The 16779-nt window shown below is 39.4% G+C and overlaps 1 protein-coding gene across 1 annotated transcript in view; it reads right to left on the bottom strand.

Annotated features, from left to right (window-relative positions):
* Positions 1-2685: 2685 nt before the first annotated feature.
* Positions 2686-16779, bottom strand: part of LOC124722760 (structural maintenance of chromosomes protein 4-like) — a 70646-nt gene continuing 56552 nt past the window's right edge. The window contains exons 6-9 of the mRNA XM_047247898.1: positions 15620-15741; positions 15178-15235; positions 2896-3135; positions 2686-2793 (exon numbers count right to left, since the gene is read on the bottom strand). Coding sequence (XP_047103854.1) covers positions 2686-2793; positions 2896-3135; positions 15178-15235; positions 15620-15741 — 528 coding nt within the window. The remainder of the gene's footprint in view (positions 2794-2895; positions 3136-15177; positions 15236-15619; positions 15742-16779) is intronic.

The raw sequence follows: 16779 nt of genomic DNA, 5'->3' as shown, positions 1-16779 counted from the left end.
CTACACTCGATGTTCAAAATTTCTACAAAATTAGTCATATTAAACATGGGAGACAGTTGATAATAATTCTGAATTAATCACCTGTAGCTTCAATGATGTGTCCTTGTAAAGTAACTACTCTGTTACAATTTCCTCCAGAAAAAGCAACTCTTGTTGCTTGTGCTACATCATTTGCAACAAGTGTGTTACGTAGGGCAAAGTAAAATGCCACACAAACTCTCTCTCATCTGCTAATTTGATTAAGTCAATTAACCGTGGTGCATTCTCAGGCCTGAAAAATATTGATATTTTTTTTGTTTTATGTACACTTGAAAAGTAAGCAAATTTGACAATTACATCCAGGTAAAATGCCAAAGGAATGCCACAATATATTTTTAATTGACTTTGTTGTCATTGCCCTACTAACAACATCAAGTAATCAATATTATAGCGCAGTCATTACTATGGGTCAGTTTCCTTCCCATTCATAACATTATCCCTCGAGCAGGGGCACCATTTTTCATAATACAAGTGGGTGTGTGGAGCACTTTGTACACATGTATAGAATAGCTGTCTTTATGTTAACAAGGTAAACATGTATTATCAAAATTACAGTTTAATCTTAATTTAATTAAATAAATAACAAGAAAAGAAACTTACATAATATGAGCTAAACCACTGTTATATTAAACAATACTGAAATAAAGTTTTACTGTAACACACTGTTGCCAAGGACAGGTGTTACAGAGACAGTAATGGCCCACTCAAAGCATTAAACAGTGCAGTTGTATCAAATCTCAGCCAGCCACTTATTTGATTACTAATTATCTCTTTGACAACTGCTTCAGTGTGGGATTATGTTGGTAGGTGGGGTCATTTTTTTTGCACAGATCATAAATTTTTTCTCGCCTAGATTACTTTTATTTTATATTACTGCTGCTTGCTTGGACACATGACAACAAAATTTATTGCTGTGCTACCTGAAGGAGTAATTAAGGAATAGGTATGAGTTTGCAGCTGTGAAACAAAAATGGAACCGCGCAAAATCATTTTAATTTTGGTTGGCGCACTTTATATGCAGGCATGCCGACTTGGGGGGGTTAAGGACAATTTTTAGAAAGTAGTCACTAGACTGTAAAATCAGTGTGTCAAATGATTTACACACTGCTGCCAGTGATCCAATCAATACTGACTATAAAAATAAATATGACGTAAATTAGCAATGATCACATTGGCTTGTTACAAGTCATGGTGACTAAATTGTCAGAGTCACAAGGAGCAACAAAGCTTTACATCATCTCATGAATAACTCTATGTCATGGGTATTAGTAAATGAATCAAAAAATGTTCTGTGTGTGATTGGAGGAGAGGGAGATTAGTGTTTAACGTCCCTTTGACAATGAGATCATTAGAGATGGAGCACAAGCTCAAATTAGGGAAGGATGAAAAAGGAAAGTGGCCATGCCCTTTTGAAGGAACCTTCCCAGAATTTGCCTTAAGAGATTTAGGGAAATTATGGGAAACCTAAATCAGGATGGCTATATGTGGGGTTTGAACCAGTGAAACCCTGCACTACCCTGCTAAGTGTGAGAGATTGGATCTATGAAGGTACCTTCATAACCAATTGACATTATATAACAAATGCATGTTTAAATTGTGAAACCACACTACTGAATCTTTTGAAGCATCAAGTATTAATATGTTTAAATAAACTTTTAATTTATTTGCACTATGTTGATAGCAAATATGTTGTATGATATCTTCAATACCATTATAGATGTTGTGGTATTACCGCCAGACACCATACTTGCTAGGTGGTAGCCTTTAAATTGGCCGCGGCCCATTAGTATACGTTGGACCCGCATGTCGCCATTATCAGTGATTGCAGACCGAGCACCGCCACACGGCAGGTCTAGTCTAGAGAGACTCCCTAGCACTCAACCCAGTTGTACAGCTGACTTTGCTAGCGAAGGTTCACTGTCTACATACACACTCATTTGCAGAGATGACAGTTTAGCATAGCCTTCAGCTACATCATTTGCTCCGACCTAGCAAGGCACCATATTCAGTTACTATAATTACTATCTTCAAGAATGTATTCTGAACAGATAATATTGTGAATCATGTACCATCAAGAGCAACGTTCATCATTAATGGATTAAAGCTAAGTATCAAACTAATTACATCCACTTTCTGAATTCTCATTCCTTGTCATGTTCCAGACCTGACGTCAGTATAGTTCTTCCCTCCTTACGCCAGCCTGCATGAGCTAAAACGCGTGCATTTCGGCCTCCACTTGTAACATGGTGTTGGCTCTTCTGCTAACACAAAAGATGTCATTCAGCATATTATAACTGCCCTGGCAATTACAGTGGTGGTGTTAATTTGGTACAATAAATTATGCATATTTGCCACAGGTTTACAGTAACTGGCTCTTCAGCCTCCCCATCTCTACATCTTCCTTCCCAGCTCTTCTTTAGTCAAACGATTAATTTCTTATTGACAAACTGACAAAAAAAGCAAAACCATATATTCACTAAAGTGCATGGCACTTATTAATTGTAATTCTTAAAACCGACTGGCTGGCATTAACTAAAGAAGGGAATACAAACGTTTCTGGCCGAGTGTAACAGGGTGAATGATACTTTTGTTGGTATTCAAGAGCAATGAATGATGCCTGGCCGATGTTTGACTGACGCAACAGCTCTAGGCTTTCCTGTGCTGTTTTCCTGTATCAACTACCATGTAGTTTAAATAACCACAGGCTGTTGAAACTGCCACATAGTACATCTCGTCTATGGCACCAAGGTCTCCCTGCAATGTTTCACATGAAAAAGTTGAGATAGCTTTAAGAATTACACACATCAATTGGGAAAAAGTCGATGAAAATTGCATCTTTCCTGTACAATGACTTACCAATCTTCCAAAGAAACCTGGTAACTTATTCTGCAACTTGCAGTTCGTCAAATATTCGACAACTTTATTACTTGAAACTGATTTTCTCATTGTTTGATGAGATTCATGTAATTTCATTCGAATAACATTCAGTTGTTTTGAACATATTTCCTCTTCATGTGCCAGTTGTTTCTTTTCATCTTTGGCCAGCATTAAATCCTTTTCCACAACAGGGAATCTTTCCAGCATTTGTTGTTTTTCCTTAGAAGAATGAAGTTTTATGTCATTGACTCCTAAGAAAACTGATCAAGTTAATGAAATGGCTGACAGCCCCTACATATTATTGAAAGGTTTGTGTGTCATTTTCTTGTTATAAACTTCACAAATATTACTGTGTTATAGTGACTGCAAGGTGACAGAAGTAGAATGCTGTTTAGATCGATTAACATTCATTCACTACTGTGAGTAACACCTGACACTTTGAGTTTTCAGCATCACAAATTTTGACACCATGGGTAATTTGACAATTCAGAAGAATTCACATTCACTCACTTTGTATCTGCAACTCATAAGACACGTCAAATCACTAACTACTTAGTAAATTTTTAAGAATAAAGGAGACAACTCAGCATAGAGGCAATGCATGGTTGACAGGCTCACAAAAAAGAATGAAAGCTTTGCTAACTTTCAGCAAAGGTATATGCACGAGGGAGAGGCAGCAGGAGCACAAGATAGGAATGTGACAGATGGGCACTAGAGCCCGTGAGTTTGTGTGGCACTTCACCATCATTGCCCCCTTTCACTGTCCTGTACCCTACCAGATCATCCCTTCTCATCATTGGGTGTCTCATGAACTCGCAAGCTCTTGTGTGTCACATCCCTCTTCAATGAACCTGCAGCCACTTCCTCATGCAGTCCTATCCCCTACATCTTCTGCATCTCACCTAGACATAATCTCTCACCCTAGTGTACCTGCCAAACTGCAATGCTGGCATTAAGCTTTTTAGGCTGCCTAATGTAAGACTCAGAGGGCCATAGACATGGGTTCCCAGGTAGATGACATGTTTCTTGACATCCGCAAGGCATTTGATACAGTTCCCCACAGTTGTTTAATGAACAAAGTAAGAGCATATGAACTATCACACCAATTGTGTGATTGGATTGAAGAGTTCCTAGATAATGGAATGCAGCATGTCATTCTCAATGGAGAGAAGTCTTCCGAACTGATTTCAGGTGTGCCACAGGGAAGTGTTGTAGGACCATTGCTATTCGCATTATACATAAATGACCTTGCGGATAACATCGGTAATTCACTGGGGCTTTTAGTAGATGATGCTGTAGTACATCGACATGTTGTAACAATGGAAAATTGTACTGAAATGCAGGAGCATCTGCAACGAATTGACACATGGTGCAGGGAATGGCAATTGAATCTCAATGTAGACAAGTGTAATGTGCTGCAAATACACTAAAAGATCCCTTATCATTTAGCTACGATATAGCAGGTCAGCAACTGGAAGCAGTTAATTCCATAAATTATCTGGGAGTAGGCATTAGGAGTGATTTAAAATGAAATGACCATATAAAATAAATCGTCAGTAAAGCAGATGCCAGACAGATTCATTGGAAGAATCCTAAGGAAATTCAGTCCAAAAACAAAGGAAGTAGGTTACAGTACACTTGTTCGCCCACTGCTTGAATACTGCTCACCGGTGTTGGATCCGTACCAGATAGGGTTGATAGAAGAGATAGGGAAGATCCAACGGAGAGCAGCGCGCTTCATTACAGGATCATTAAGTAATCATGAAAGCTTTACAGAGATGATAGATAAACTCCAGTGTAAGACTCTGCAAGAGAGACGGTATGGGCCTTTGTTGAAGTTTCGAGAACATACCTTCATCAAACTGTAGATTAAAACTGAAGAAACTGCAAAAAAGTGGCAATTTAAGGAAATGGGACCTGGATAAACTGACTAAACCAGAGGTTATACAGAGTTTCAGGGAGACTGTAAGGGAACATATGGCAGGAATTGGGGAAAAAAATACAGTAGAAGAAGAATGGGTAGCTTTGAGGGATGAAGTAGTGAAGGCAGCAGAGGATCAAGTAGGTAAAAAGACGAGGGCTAGTAGAAATCCTTGGGTAACAGAAGAAAAACTGAATTTAATTGATGACAGGAGAAAATACAAACATGTGGTAAATGAAGCAGGCAAAAAGGAATACAAACGTCTCAAAAATGAGATCGACAGGAAGTGCAAAATGGGTAAGCAGGGATGGCTGGAGGATAAACGTAAGGATGTAGAGGCTTATCACACTAGGGGTAAGATAGATACTGCCTACAGGAAAATTAAAGAGACCTTTGGAGAAAAGAGAGCCGGTTGTGTGAATATCAAGAGCTCAGATGGAAACCCAGTTCGAAGCAAAGAAGGGAAAGCAGAAAGGTGGAAGAAGCATATAGAGGGTCTATACAACGCGATGTACTTGAGGACAATATTATGGAAATGGAAGAGGATGTACATGAAGATGAAATGGGAGATACGATACTGCATGAAGAGTTTGACAGAGCACTGAAAGACCTGAGTCGAAACAAGGCCCCGGGAGTAGACAACATTCCATTACAACTACTGACGGCCTTGGGAGAGCCAGTCCTGACAAAACTCTACCATCTGGTGAGCAAGTTGTATGAGACAGGCGAAATACCCTCAGACTTCAAGAAGAATATAATAATTCCAATCCCAAAGAAAGCAGGTGTTGACAGATGTGAAAATTACCGAACTATCAGTTTAATAAGTCACGGCTGCAAAATACTAACGCAAATTCTTTACAGACGAATGGAAAAACTAGTAGAAGCCGGCCTTAGGGAAGATACCCTACGGCTTATCTTAGAAGTTAGATTAAGGAAAGGCAAACCTACATTTCTAGCATTTGTAGACCTAGAGAAAGCTTTTGACAATGTTGAGTGGAATACTCTCTTTCAAATTCTGAAGGTGGCAGGGGTAAAATATAGGGAGTGAAAGGCTATTTACAATTTGTATATAAACCGAATGGCAGTTATAAGAGTTGAGGGGCATGAAAGGGAAGCAGTGGTTGGGAAGGGAGTGAGACAGGGTTGTAGCCTCCCCCCGATGTTATTCAATCTGTATATTGAGCCAGCAGTGAAGGACACAAAAGAAAAATTTGGAGTAGGTATTAAAATCCATGGAGAAGAAATAAAAACTTTGAGGTTCGCCGATGACATTTTCATTCTGTCAGAGACAGCAAAGGACTTGGAAGAGCAGTTGAACGGAATGGAAAGTGTCTTGAAGGGAGGATATAAGATGAACATCAACAAAAGCAAAACGAGGATAAGGGAATGTAGTCGAATTAAGTCGGGTGATGTTGAGGGTATTAGATTAGGAAATGAGACACTTAAAGTAGTAAAGGAGTTTTGCTATTTGGGGAGCAAAATAACTGATGATGGTTGACGTAGAGAGGATATAAAATGTAGACTGGCAATGGGAAGGAAAGCGTTTCTGAAGAAGAGAAATTTGCTAACATCGAGTATAGACTTAAGTGTCAGGAAGTCGTTTCTGAAAGTATTTGTATGGAGTGTAGCCATGTATGGAAGTGAAACATGGATGATAAATAGTTTAGACAAGAAGAGAATAAAAGGTTTCGAAATGTGGTGCTACAGAAGAGTGCTGAAGATTAGATGGGTAGATCACATAACTAATGAAGAGGTACTGAATAGGATTGGGGAGAAGAGAAGTTTGTGGCACAACCTGACTAGAAGAAGGGATCGGTTAGTAGGACATGTTCTGAGGCATCAAGGGACCACCAATTTAGTATTGGAGGGCAGCATGGAGGGTAAAAGTCGTAGAGGGAGACCAAGAGATGAATACACCAAGCAGATTCAGAAGGATGTAGGTTGCAGTAGGTACTGGGAGATGAAGAAGCTTGCACAGGATAGAGTAGCATGGAGAGCTGCATATACCAGTCTCAGGACTGATGACCACAACAACAACAACAACAACAACAACAACCTTCATCGAGGAGTCAAGCGGTATATTGCTTCCTCCTACACCACCTACATATATCTCCTGAAGATACCATGAGGATAAAATCAGAGAGATTAGAGCTCACACAGAAGCATACCAACAATCTTTCTTTCCACAAACAATACGAGACTGGAATAGAAGGGAGAACTGATAGATAAACTCAAGGTACTCTCTGCCACACACTGTCAGGTGGCTTGCAAAGTATGGACACCACTTCGAGTGGGGAGGGAGGTGGTGCAGGGCAGCAGGGGTAAGTGGAAGGGATGATGGGGAGTAGTGAATGGACAGGAGAGTAGTGGGGGCAGAGGGGCAGCATGCACACACCTGTATTTATACTTTAGTTCATTAAACATTTTGTCCAAAATCTGGCAAATTTTTTCATATTTTTGTATGTCTGCTTATTAACAAATGTCTCCACTATTCAGTGAGTTGTCCTCAGTCCTCATTTATCATATATGCTAGCCTTGACTTTTATTTTTTTATAGCTCAGGCAATTAACTACAGCTACTGTGCATCACTGTAGGAGGTACTTTACACCATTTGCATGTGCTTTCTGTGCATCACTTTTTTTTCATTTCTGCAAGCTCCCAGTAGGTTTCAGACTCTATTGTAGAAAGCTGTTTATCACCATTTTAGCATGGGTTCAAGAAATATGGTAATTTCAGCTTGTTTTAGTCGTATCTCCACAATCTACTGTAACATGCTTATATACGAGGGTTGGAACTTAAATAATGTCAACTATTTATTCACAATTGATACAAAAGAGTTACATGTTTTCCCTGTTACTGCCCTTCAAAGTAGTCGCCAGTGTTGTGTAGAACCCGTTGCCAGCAATGCAGAAGGTGTAGCATACCATTAGCAGAGCCTGTTCTGGTGATGGTGCAAATGGAGTGGTCTACTGCCTGTCAAATCTCTGGAACAGTTCTGAAGCAAATGCCACGAAGTGGTTCCTTCATCTTCGAGATCAAATCAAAGTCACAAGGATGTAAGTCTGGGTGTATGATAAATGGCACAGTACATCGACCAGAGTAGCCAAGCTTGTGCTGTATGGGCCCCTCACATTGTTGTGCAAAATGATGGGTGGGTTGCGCAGAAAGTGTTGCCACTTCTTTCACAAAGCTGGTCACAGGTGATGCTCCAAAAATGAACAGTAATACTGTTCACTGACAGTCTGCTGTGAAGGAATGTAATGCGTTAGGAGAACACCATCACAGTCATACATGAGAATCACCATAACTTTCACCATACTAGGACTCTGATGCACTTTCTACTTTCGCGGTGACCCATAATGACGCCATTTGTTGGATTGGCATTTCAGTTTTGGCTCATACGATGTGGCTCATGTCTCATCCAGTGTTATGATTTGGCATAAGAAAGCCTTTCCTTCACACTCATAGACCTCCAAGGGCATCTGAGCAGCACCGCAATGCATCAATTTCTGCATTTCCATGAAGTCATGCGGAACCCATTGGGATACTATTTTTTGTATGCCCAGGTGTTCCTTCAGGTTGTAAGACACAGTTGTATGCTAATCCGGTTTTGTGGGGAAGCTCACGAATCATATGGCATTGATCACTGTCCACTTATGCACTAACAGCATGCACTACTTCTTCAGAAACGCAAGGACAACCTGCCTGATGCATGTCTGCCACAGTTTGCCAACCTTTGTTGAAGGTTTTTACCCAATGTGCCACTGTTCTGTATGGCAATACTGATTCCCCACATGCCTCTTGAAGACCTTGATGACACTGTCATGCTGTATGACCTCTGGCACATTCAATCTTGATCCAACTCTGTTGTTCCTGTTTCGCAAATGTAGTGACACCATTACGTTAGACTGCTCGCTCACAAGTGACTGTGTTTCCCTTGATTGTGCACTCGCCAGTGATGTGGGACATGTGAGTCCATTTGCTTGTAGGTAAGGTAGGTCAACAACGTGTGGTATCAGCAACAATAGTAGAGTCCATTGCATAGTGTTTGCAAAGCAGTGTTGTCACTATTTAAGTTCCAACCTATGTACTATTTATCATTAAGTGATAGTTTATGTCATCAAAAAAAAAAAAAAAAAAAATACAGCAATATATTGTCTTTGAAACAGAGCTGGTTCTACATTGGGCAATGACCTATACTTTCTCATTCTGATAAGAGAATGCAAAGGAAGATGAGAGTCCAGAAAAAAATGAGGAATGTGATGGCACAGATGATGCATTTCCAATGAGGGAATACTCCAGAACAACAAAGCCTGTGTCATCGTCAACAGAAAGGATGTTCCATGACATGCATCTACCTAAGATGACAGATAAAACCAGAAAGTCATATCGTTGGTGGGTTGTATGGACATAAGGGTTTCACATTTGTGTAGATGCAAAATTTGTCTCTTTTGCAGGAAAATGGAACTGTTTTTTACAGTTACATAAAAAATGCAGAATAGACCTTTAGACAGGGACTTCAAAAAGTAAGTTATGCTTGTCATTGTGTGCTAAGGTCATTGCAGGATAAGAGTAGCTCACTATTAGAGGACAGTATGTGTTGAGGGTTTTTTGCACACACACTTCTGCTGTGGTTTGGATAACAAATGCATTGCACTGTGGGAGTGAAATGGTGTGCCAACTGGGAATATACTCAATTTCAAGTATACAGGATGGTATGATTCTTGTGTGAGAACCATCTGAATTGCACACAGATTCACCATGAAACTTTGGCAGTTTGTGGACCACAAGCAATGTTGCATCCAGCCAATGTGAAATGTTGCCAACAATTAAACCAAGGTGACGCAGATGTGGGTGATTCCATTAAATAAGGAAGGCCACCAACATTGACACTGACCACAGATGGGAAAGTTCAGGCAATCTAAGATTTCCTGATAAAGATGTTCGCACATTGGTTCTTGAATGACTATGACCAAGTATTGGATTTTTATCATTAAGGAACTGAACAATTGGTAGGATGTTCTGACAGTTATTTGCAGAGACTTGGTGAAAATGTTGAAAACTAGTGTCATATCTCTGTGTCACATTTGAGTGTAGTGGAGCATTCAATAAAAGTGACTTGACCTGCCACAATAATGTGTATCTTACTTTTTGAAGTCCCCTAATATGAAAGATGTAATAATAAAATGAAATTTTGTGGTAATTACATAAATACAGTGGATGGACAAAAATATGGGAACACCAGAAGAAATACATGCTTGAACGTAAATGCAAATGCTAATGAAGCCTGGAGCCTGCACTATTGTATTTGACAATGAATGGCACCTGTGGAATGTCCTCAATATGCTGTAAGCATCAGGTGTTGTCAAAACAATGTTCTGGTAGTTTCAAGTGTTATGTCAGAGCTAAGGGAATTAAAACATAGGTGAATTGTTGATGCTCATATTGTGGGTGCTTTCTGTAACCAAGGTAGCCAAAGTGTATGGTGTTTCAAGGAGTACCGAATTGAAGATTTATCAGCACACAGGGAAAGTGGGAGATCATCATCCTCTAAGTCTCAATGTGTGAATGATCATGACACATGGTCACTGAAGAGAACTGTGATGAAAAATAAAGGGATGACAGCTGCAGAAGTCACTGCAGAACTGAATGTGCCACTTGTTAATACTTTCAGCACCAAAACAGCACAAAAGCAGCTCCATAAGTATGGAACTGCAGTGTGAACTACAGTTCCAAGACTACTCATCAATGATTCAAGTGCCCATATGAGGAAAACATGGTACCAAAGCCACAAAACCTGGACTATGGACCAATGCAAGAATGTTATTTGGTTGGATGGTCTTGTTTCACATGGTTTCCATTTTCTGGCTGAGTTTACATCCCGAGAGTGAAACATGGTGGGGGTTCAGTGATGACTTTGGGAGCCATATCATCGTACTTGATGGGTCCCATGCAAATACACTTAGTACCTGGTAGAGGTTTCGTAGAACACCTTCACAATAATTATTTTTCACACTCTAACAGCTTGTGGAAAAAAACAAACACCTATGTCTTACCATGCAAGTTCTGATTTCCCTTATTTTGTTACGTTGATCATTTCTCCCAATGTAGCTTGGTGTCAACAAAATATTTTCACATTCGGAGGAGAAAGTTGGTGACTGAAATTTTGTGAGAAGATTCTACCACAGTGAAAAATGCATTTGTTGTAATGATGTCCATCCTAAATCCTGTATCATGTCAGAGACACACTCTCCAATATTTCTCTATAATACGAGACTTGCTGCTCTTCTTTGAACTTTCTTCATGTACTCCATTAATCCTATCTGGTAAGAATCCCACACCAGGTAGCAGTATTCCAAAAGAGGACAGGCAAGCATAGTGTAGACAGTCTCTTTAGTAGATCTAGTGCATGTTCTAAGTGTTCTGCCAATAAAACACAGTCTTTGGTTCGCTTTGCCCACAATATTTTCTAGGTGGTCTTCCAATTTAAGTTGTTCCTAATTGTAATTCCTAGGTATGTAGTTGAATTTGTGGCCTTTAGATCTGACTGATTTATTGTGTAATCAAAGTTTAATGGATTCCTTTCAGTGCTCATGTGGATGACCTCACACTTTTCATTATTTATGGTCAACTGCCAATCTTCACACCATACAGATATTTTTTCAACATTTTGTTGCAATGTTCCTTGATCTTCTGATGACTTTACTAGATGATAAACAACAGCATCATCTGTAAACAATCTAAGACGGCTCCTCAGATTGTCACCTGATTCATTTCTGTAGATAAGGAATGGCAGATGGCCTGAGGACTGCCAGAAATCACTTCTGTTTTACTCAATGACTTTCCAACAGGTAATACAAACTGTGACCTCTCTGACAGGTAACCACTAATGCAGTCACATAACTGAGATGATATTCCATAAGCATGCAATTTGACTGCAAGCTGTTTGTGAGGTACAGTGTTGAAAGCCTCCTGGAAATCTAGCAATATGGAATCAATTTGAAATCCCTTGTCAACAGCACTCAACACTTTGTGTAAATAAAGAGGTAGTTGTCTTTCATGAGAATGATGTTTTCTAAATCCATGTCAACTGTGTGTCACTAGACCATTCTCTTTGAGGTAATTCATAATGTTTGAACTCAATATATGTTCCAAAATCCTACTGCATATTGATGTTAATGATATGAGTCTGTAATTATGTGGCCATTTTGCTGGTTTGGGTCCATCCTGTAACACAATTTCTGATCCCCAATGGTGATGCAGTGTTCCAAGATGACAGGGCCTCTATTCACACAGCTCACATCATCCAGGCTTAGTTTTATGAGCCTGAGAATGAACTGTCATATCATCCAGGATTAATTTTATGAGCACGAGAATGAACTGCCACATCTTCCCTGGCCACCTCAGTAACCAGGTTTCAATATTATTGAGCATATGTGGTCTACTTTGTGGGGAGGATGGATGATTGCCAATCTATAAATAAAATCCACCAAAGGTATCCTTGAAAATAAGTAATTACTAGGATAAGTAATATATTTGGATCTTGTTGTAGCAACACAGTAGATGTGATGTACATGTACAGATAAACAAGTGATTAAAATTTCAGAAAAAATGGGTGATTTATTCAACAGAAAGAGATTCACAAACTGAGCAGTTGGCCCTTATGCAAGCAGCTATTCAGCTCAGGATTGATCGATAGAGTTGTTTGGTGTCATCCTAAGGGATATCATGCCAAATTCTGTCCATTTGGCTGTAGATCGTCAAAATCACGATATCATTGGAGGGCCCCATCCATAATGCTCCAAATGTTCTCAATTGGGTAGGATCCATTGATCTTGCTGGCCAAAGTAGGGTTTGACAAGCATGAAGATAAGCAGTGAAAACTCTTGACATGTGTAGGTGGACATTATCTTGCTGAACTGTAGGCCCAGGTTTGCCATGAAGGGCAGCAAAACAGGTCATATAATATCATCAGTGCAGTTCTGTGCTGTAAGAGTGCTGCAGATGACAAACAAAGGGGTCCTGCTATGATAAGAAGTGGCATCTCAGATCATCACTTCTAGTTGTTGGACTGTATGGTGGGCCACAGTCCTGTTTGCATCCTACTGCAACCCAGCACATCTTCAGATACATATTTGCTGGTTGTCAGGGCTCAGTTCAAAGTGGGACTCATCACTGAAGACAATTATACTCTAACCAATGAGATTACAGGCCAAAGATGTTTCTGGATCTGTCCCCAGTAATGCCCATCTGTGCATTGGGAGAGTTTCTATTGTTTTTCTTTGTACTCACTAAATACTACCTTGGCCAGTAAGATTGCCAGATCTCTCCACAGTTGAGAACATTTGAAGCATTATAGGTAGGGTCCCCCAACCATCTTGGGACTTTGACAATCTAACATGCCAATTGGACAGAATTTGGCACAATATCCCACATGATGATATCCAACAACTGTGTCAATCAATGTCAACCAGAGTAACTGATCGCACAAGGGCCAGTGGAGGAACAATACATTATTGACCTGCTCAATTTGTAAAGCAATTTCTCTCAAATAAACCATCTAATTTTTCAGAAATTTTAATTATTTGTTTGTTTGTTGTGTACATGTACATCACATCCACATAGATGGGCATAGCTTTGCTTTATCTATATAAAACAATTTTTTTTAGTTCATTTGATGACATGAAATTCTCCTCATGTTGCATAGAGAATCTGGCATTCTTTGTTGTGCTTGGTGATACAACAGAGATGTTTCTGTGTTCTATCACTGGTGTCTCAATGTGAACCAGTTAAGGTGCTTCCACTGCTGCAGATTGTTTCTGTGGAATATCATGAGTCACACTGCATATCATATTAAATATCATATAGTTCCAGTCAGAACTATGCCTTATTGGAATCTATCGCAGTAAGAGTTCCAAAATGGAGAGATTGCTGGAGCCTCACAAATGCTAGCTTCAATAAGTTTGAGTAGCTACATGGCAGACTGACTGCCTGGTGTCTACTGCTATAACCACGAGCTCTCTCAATGGGCACCACCCAGCCATGGCAATAGTCACCTGGCACTATGAGTGTTGCCCGAAGTACCAGTGCCCCAATGGGAATGACCACCTATTCCTTGATATAAATGCATATTGAAGTTCAGATGCCAGCAATACAATCCCAGCTTTTTTTAGGTAGACTGAAGTTGTGGAGGCTCATGATAGTTCCTTCCAATGAACTGGCTACCCAATTAGGTTCTGAGTCTAACAGGTGGTTCACCCAGAACTGGATGTCAGGGTTGAAGCACCCTGCCAGGTACCTATGTGCCACAGCATCTGGCCTTTTCTGCACAATTCATACTTCAGAGAAATTTGGAGAAGAATGGATTTTAAATACGGGTAGGGACTAGAACAAGTTAAGAAAGGTAGGAAGTAACATAAGGCCTCAAAAAGGAAAAGCCAAAACAAGACCAAGGTGAGATCTAGATTATCATCAAGAGAGCAGGCAAAGATAGAGTGAGGGAATAGAATAAGAAGAGACAGTAATTGCAGCACAGAAAAAAGTTGTACTATGTTGGTTCAGTGCCTTGTGGTCAACACACATGTAAGAACAAAACAGTCACTGCCCTAGGTGGGGTTTACAGAAGAACCACTACTATGGGAGACTGCTCCTTTTCCCATTTAAAATTCAGGTTCTGTTTTGCTACAGTTGCATGCTGCTTATTTTCAAATTTTCAAATGATACCAGTTATCTATTTATCTACTTATTTATCCATGTATGTATATCTACATACATACATAATAAACCACTATGAAGGGAATGGCCGGGGGTACTCAAGCATACTATGACATGTTAGAGGTTCTTCCTATTCCAGTCAAATACAGAGCATGGGAAGAAGGATTGAGTAATTGTATGTGCATGCTGTAATTAACTTAATATTGCCTTCACTATCAATAAAGGAGTGATACACAGAAGGATGATGAATAAATATAGTTCTTGACACTTCACGAGTTTTTGCAGTATAAATGGTGTCTATCTTAGAGAAATGGAATGAAGGAAAAACAAGTGTCTATATGCCTCCATACAAGCTCTAATGTCTCTTATCTTTTCTTTGTGGTACTTATGTGAGATGGATGTGGGTACCAGTAAGATCATTCTGTAGCCTGTCACAAATGCAGGTTCTCTATAAATTCTCAATAGTTTTTCATGAACAGAATTGTTACTTCCATCCAGGAATTCCCATAACACTTGCGCAGTGATCAAAACAACCAGTAGAAAATCTAGCAGCATGTCTGTGAACTGGTTCAATATCTGTCTTTCATCCAACCTGGCGATGATCTCTAACATTCAAGTAGTAGTACCTCTTGTACTGTAAGAACTAGGACTTCTTTAAAAAGGGCATTACCACTCACAATACCACTGTCAAGAAACATTCCATGAATTAAAAGAAGCAAGTAGTTTACAGAATATTTTGGTGAGATTGTTTAATTTTATTCCAGCAGGACCCACTGTATTGTTTTATTTCTGAGGGAAGGAAGTTGAAGAGTTCTGGAGTAAAATATAGAGTTTCACTCTGAACATTACATGTGGGTATAAATTCTACATAAAGATTGTATTACCTATTTTAAAGTGTTTGTGTACATCACAATCAGAAAGAACTTTGATAACTTATCAAAATTAGACATATGGCCTTAATTCTGAACTGTCATGATCATCAATCTTCTTTTTTTTTAGATTGCACTTAGAATGTACAAAATACCATAATACTCCTGTGAAAACGGTTATCTAGTTGAATATACTTACTCCTTTGTTTTTAAGAGACGTTCAGTCATTTTCTCAAGATTCTGAATCAAAAGCTTCAACTTTTCTTTTTCTGTACTTTCAGGAAGAACATATACTTCTAACTCAGATTTTGCTACTTCATACTGAAAAGAGAAAAACAGAATAAAGAGAGACTGTGCCAAAGCAGAAAACAAAAATTTTAGTATTTGAGTTACTAAATGAATAATTTTGCTTCCAAAGATAGCTTTTCTATTTTACTGGTGTTGCAATACTTCAAGAGTGTGTGTGTGTGTGTGTGTGTGTGTGTGTGTGTGTGTGTGTGTGTGTGTGTGTGTGTGTGTAAATTCTAAAAACCAATGTGCTGTGACTGTCAGGGGTACTTTGCACAGTACCACATGTTAGGGATTCTTCTCATTCCAGGCACATATGATGACTGTGTGTGCTGTAATTGATATAATTTTGTCTTCATGATTCCCCATTGGGATCACAGGGTATTAGATGGTTGCAATCACTGGACATGCTATGATGCAGCTGTAAAATTAATAATGTTTCAAAATGTTCACTTGCTACAATTTCATATTAGTTTCTTAATATTTTTGCATATGTTTATTTTGTATATCATTTTTCTGCCTTACAGGCATCACAGTTTTACATAGTTTTGACGTAATCTAAATACAAACATCAAGAAAAGTTTTGCATCACATCGGTTCAGAGAGTTCCACCACCTGTACAGAAAACTGGAATAGAGATCAACATAAACATCATTTCCACCCTTTTTATTGCTCATGAAAACCCCACATTGCATGTTGTACCACCTTCAGAGGTGGTGGTCCAGATTGCTGTACACACCAGTACCTCTAATACCCAGTAGCACGTCCTCTTGCATTGATGCGTGCCTGTATTCGTCGTGGCATACTATCCGCAAGTTCATCAAAGCACTGTTGGTCCAGGTTGTCCCACTCCTCAGTGGGGATTCAGCGTAGATCCCTTAGAGTGGTTGGTGGGTCACACCATCCATAAACAGCCCTTTTCAATCTATACCAAGCATGTTTGATAGGGTTCATGTCTGGCGAACACACTGGCCACTCTAGTCGAACATCATTATTTTGAAGGAAGGCATTGACAAGATATCCACAATTGGCGAGCGATTTGTCATCCATGAAGACAAATGCCTCACCAAT

This window comes from Schistocerca piceifrons, chromosome X (genome assembly GCF_021461385.2).
Source record: "Schistocerca piceifrons isolate TAMUIC-IGC-003096 chromosome X, iqSchPice1.1, whole genome shotgun sequence".
In the NCBI taxonomy this organism is placed as follows: domain Eukaryota; kingdom Metazoa; phylum Arthropoda; class Insecta; order Orthoptera; family Acrididae; genus Schistocerca; species Schistocerca piceifrons.
This window is presented reverse-complemented; position numbering and strand designations above follow the sequence as displayed.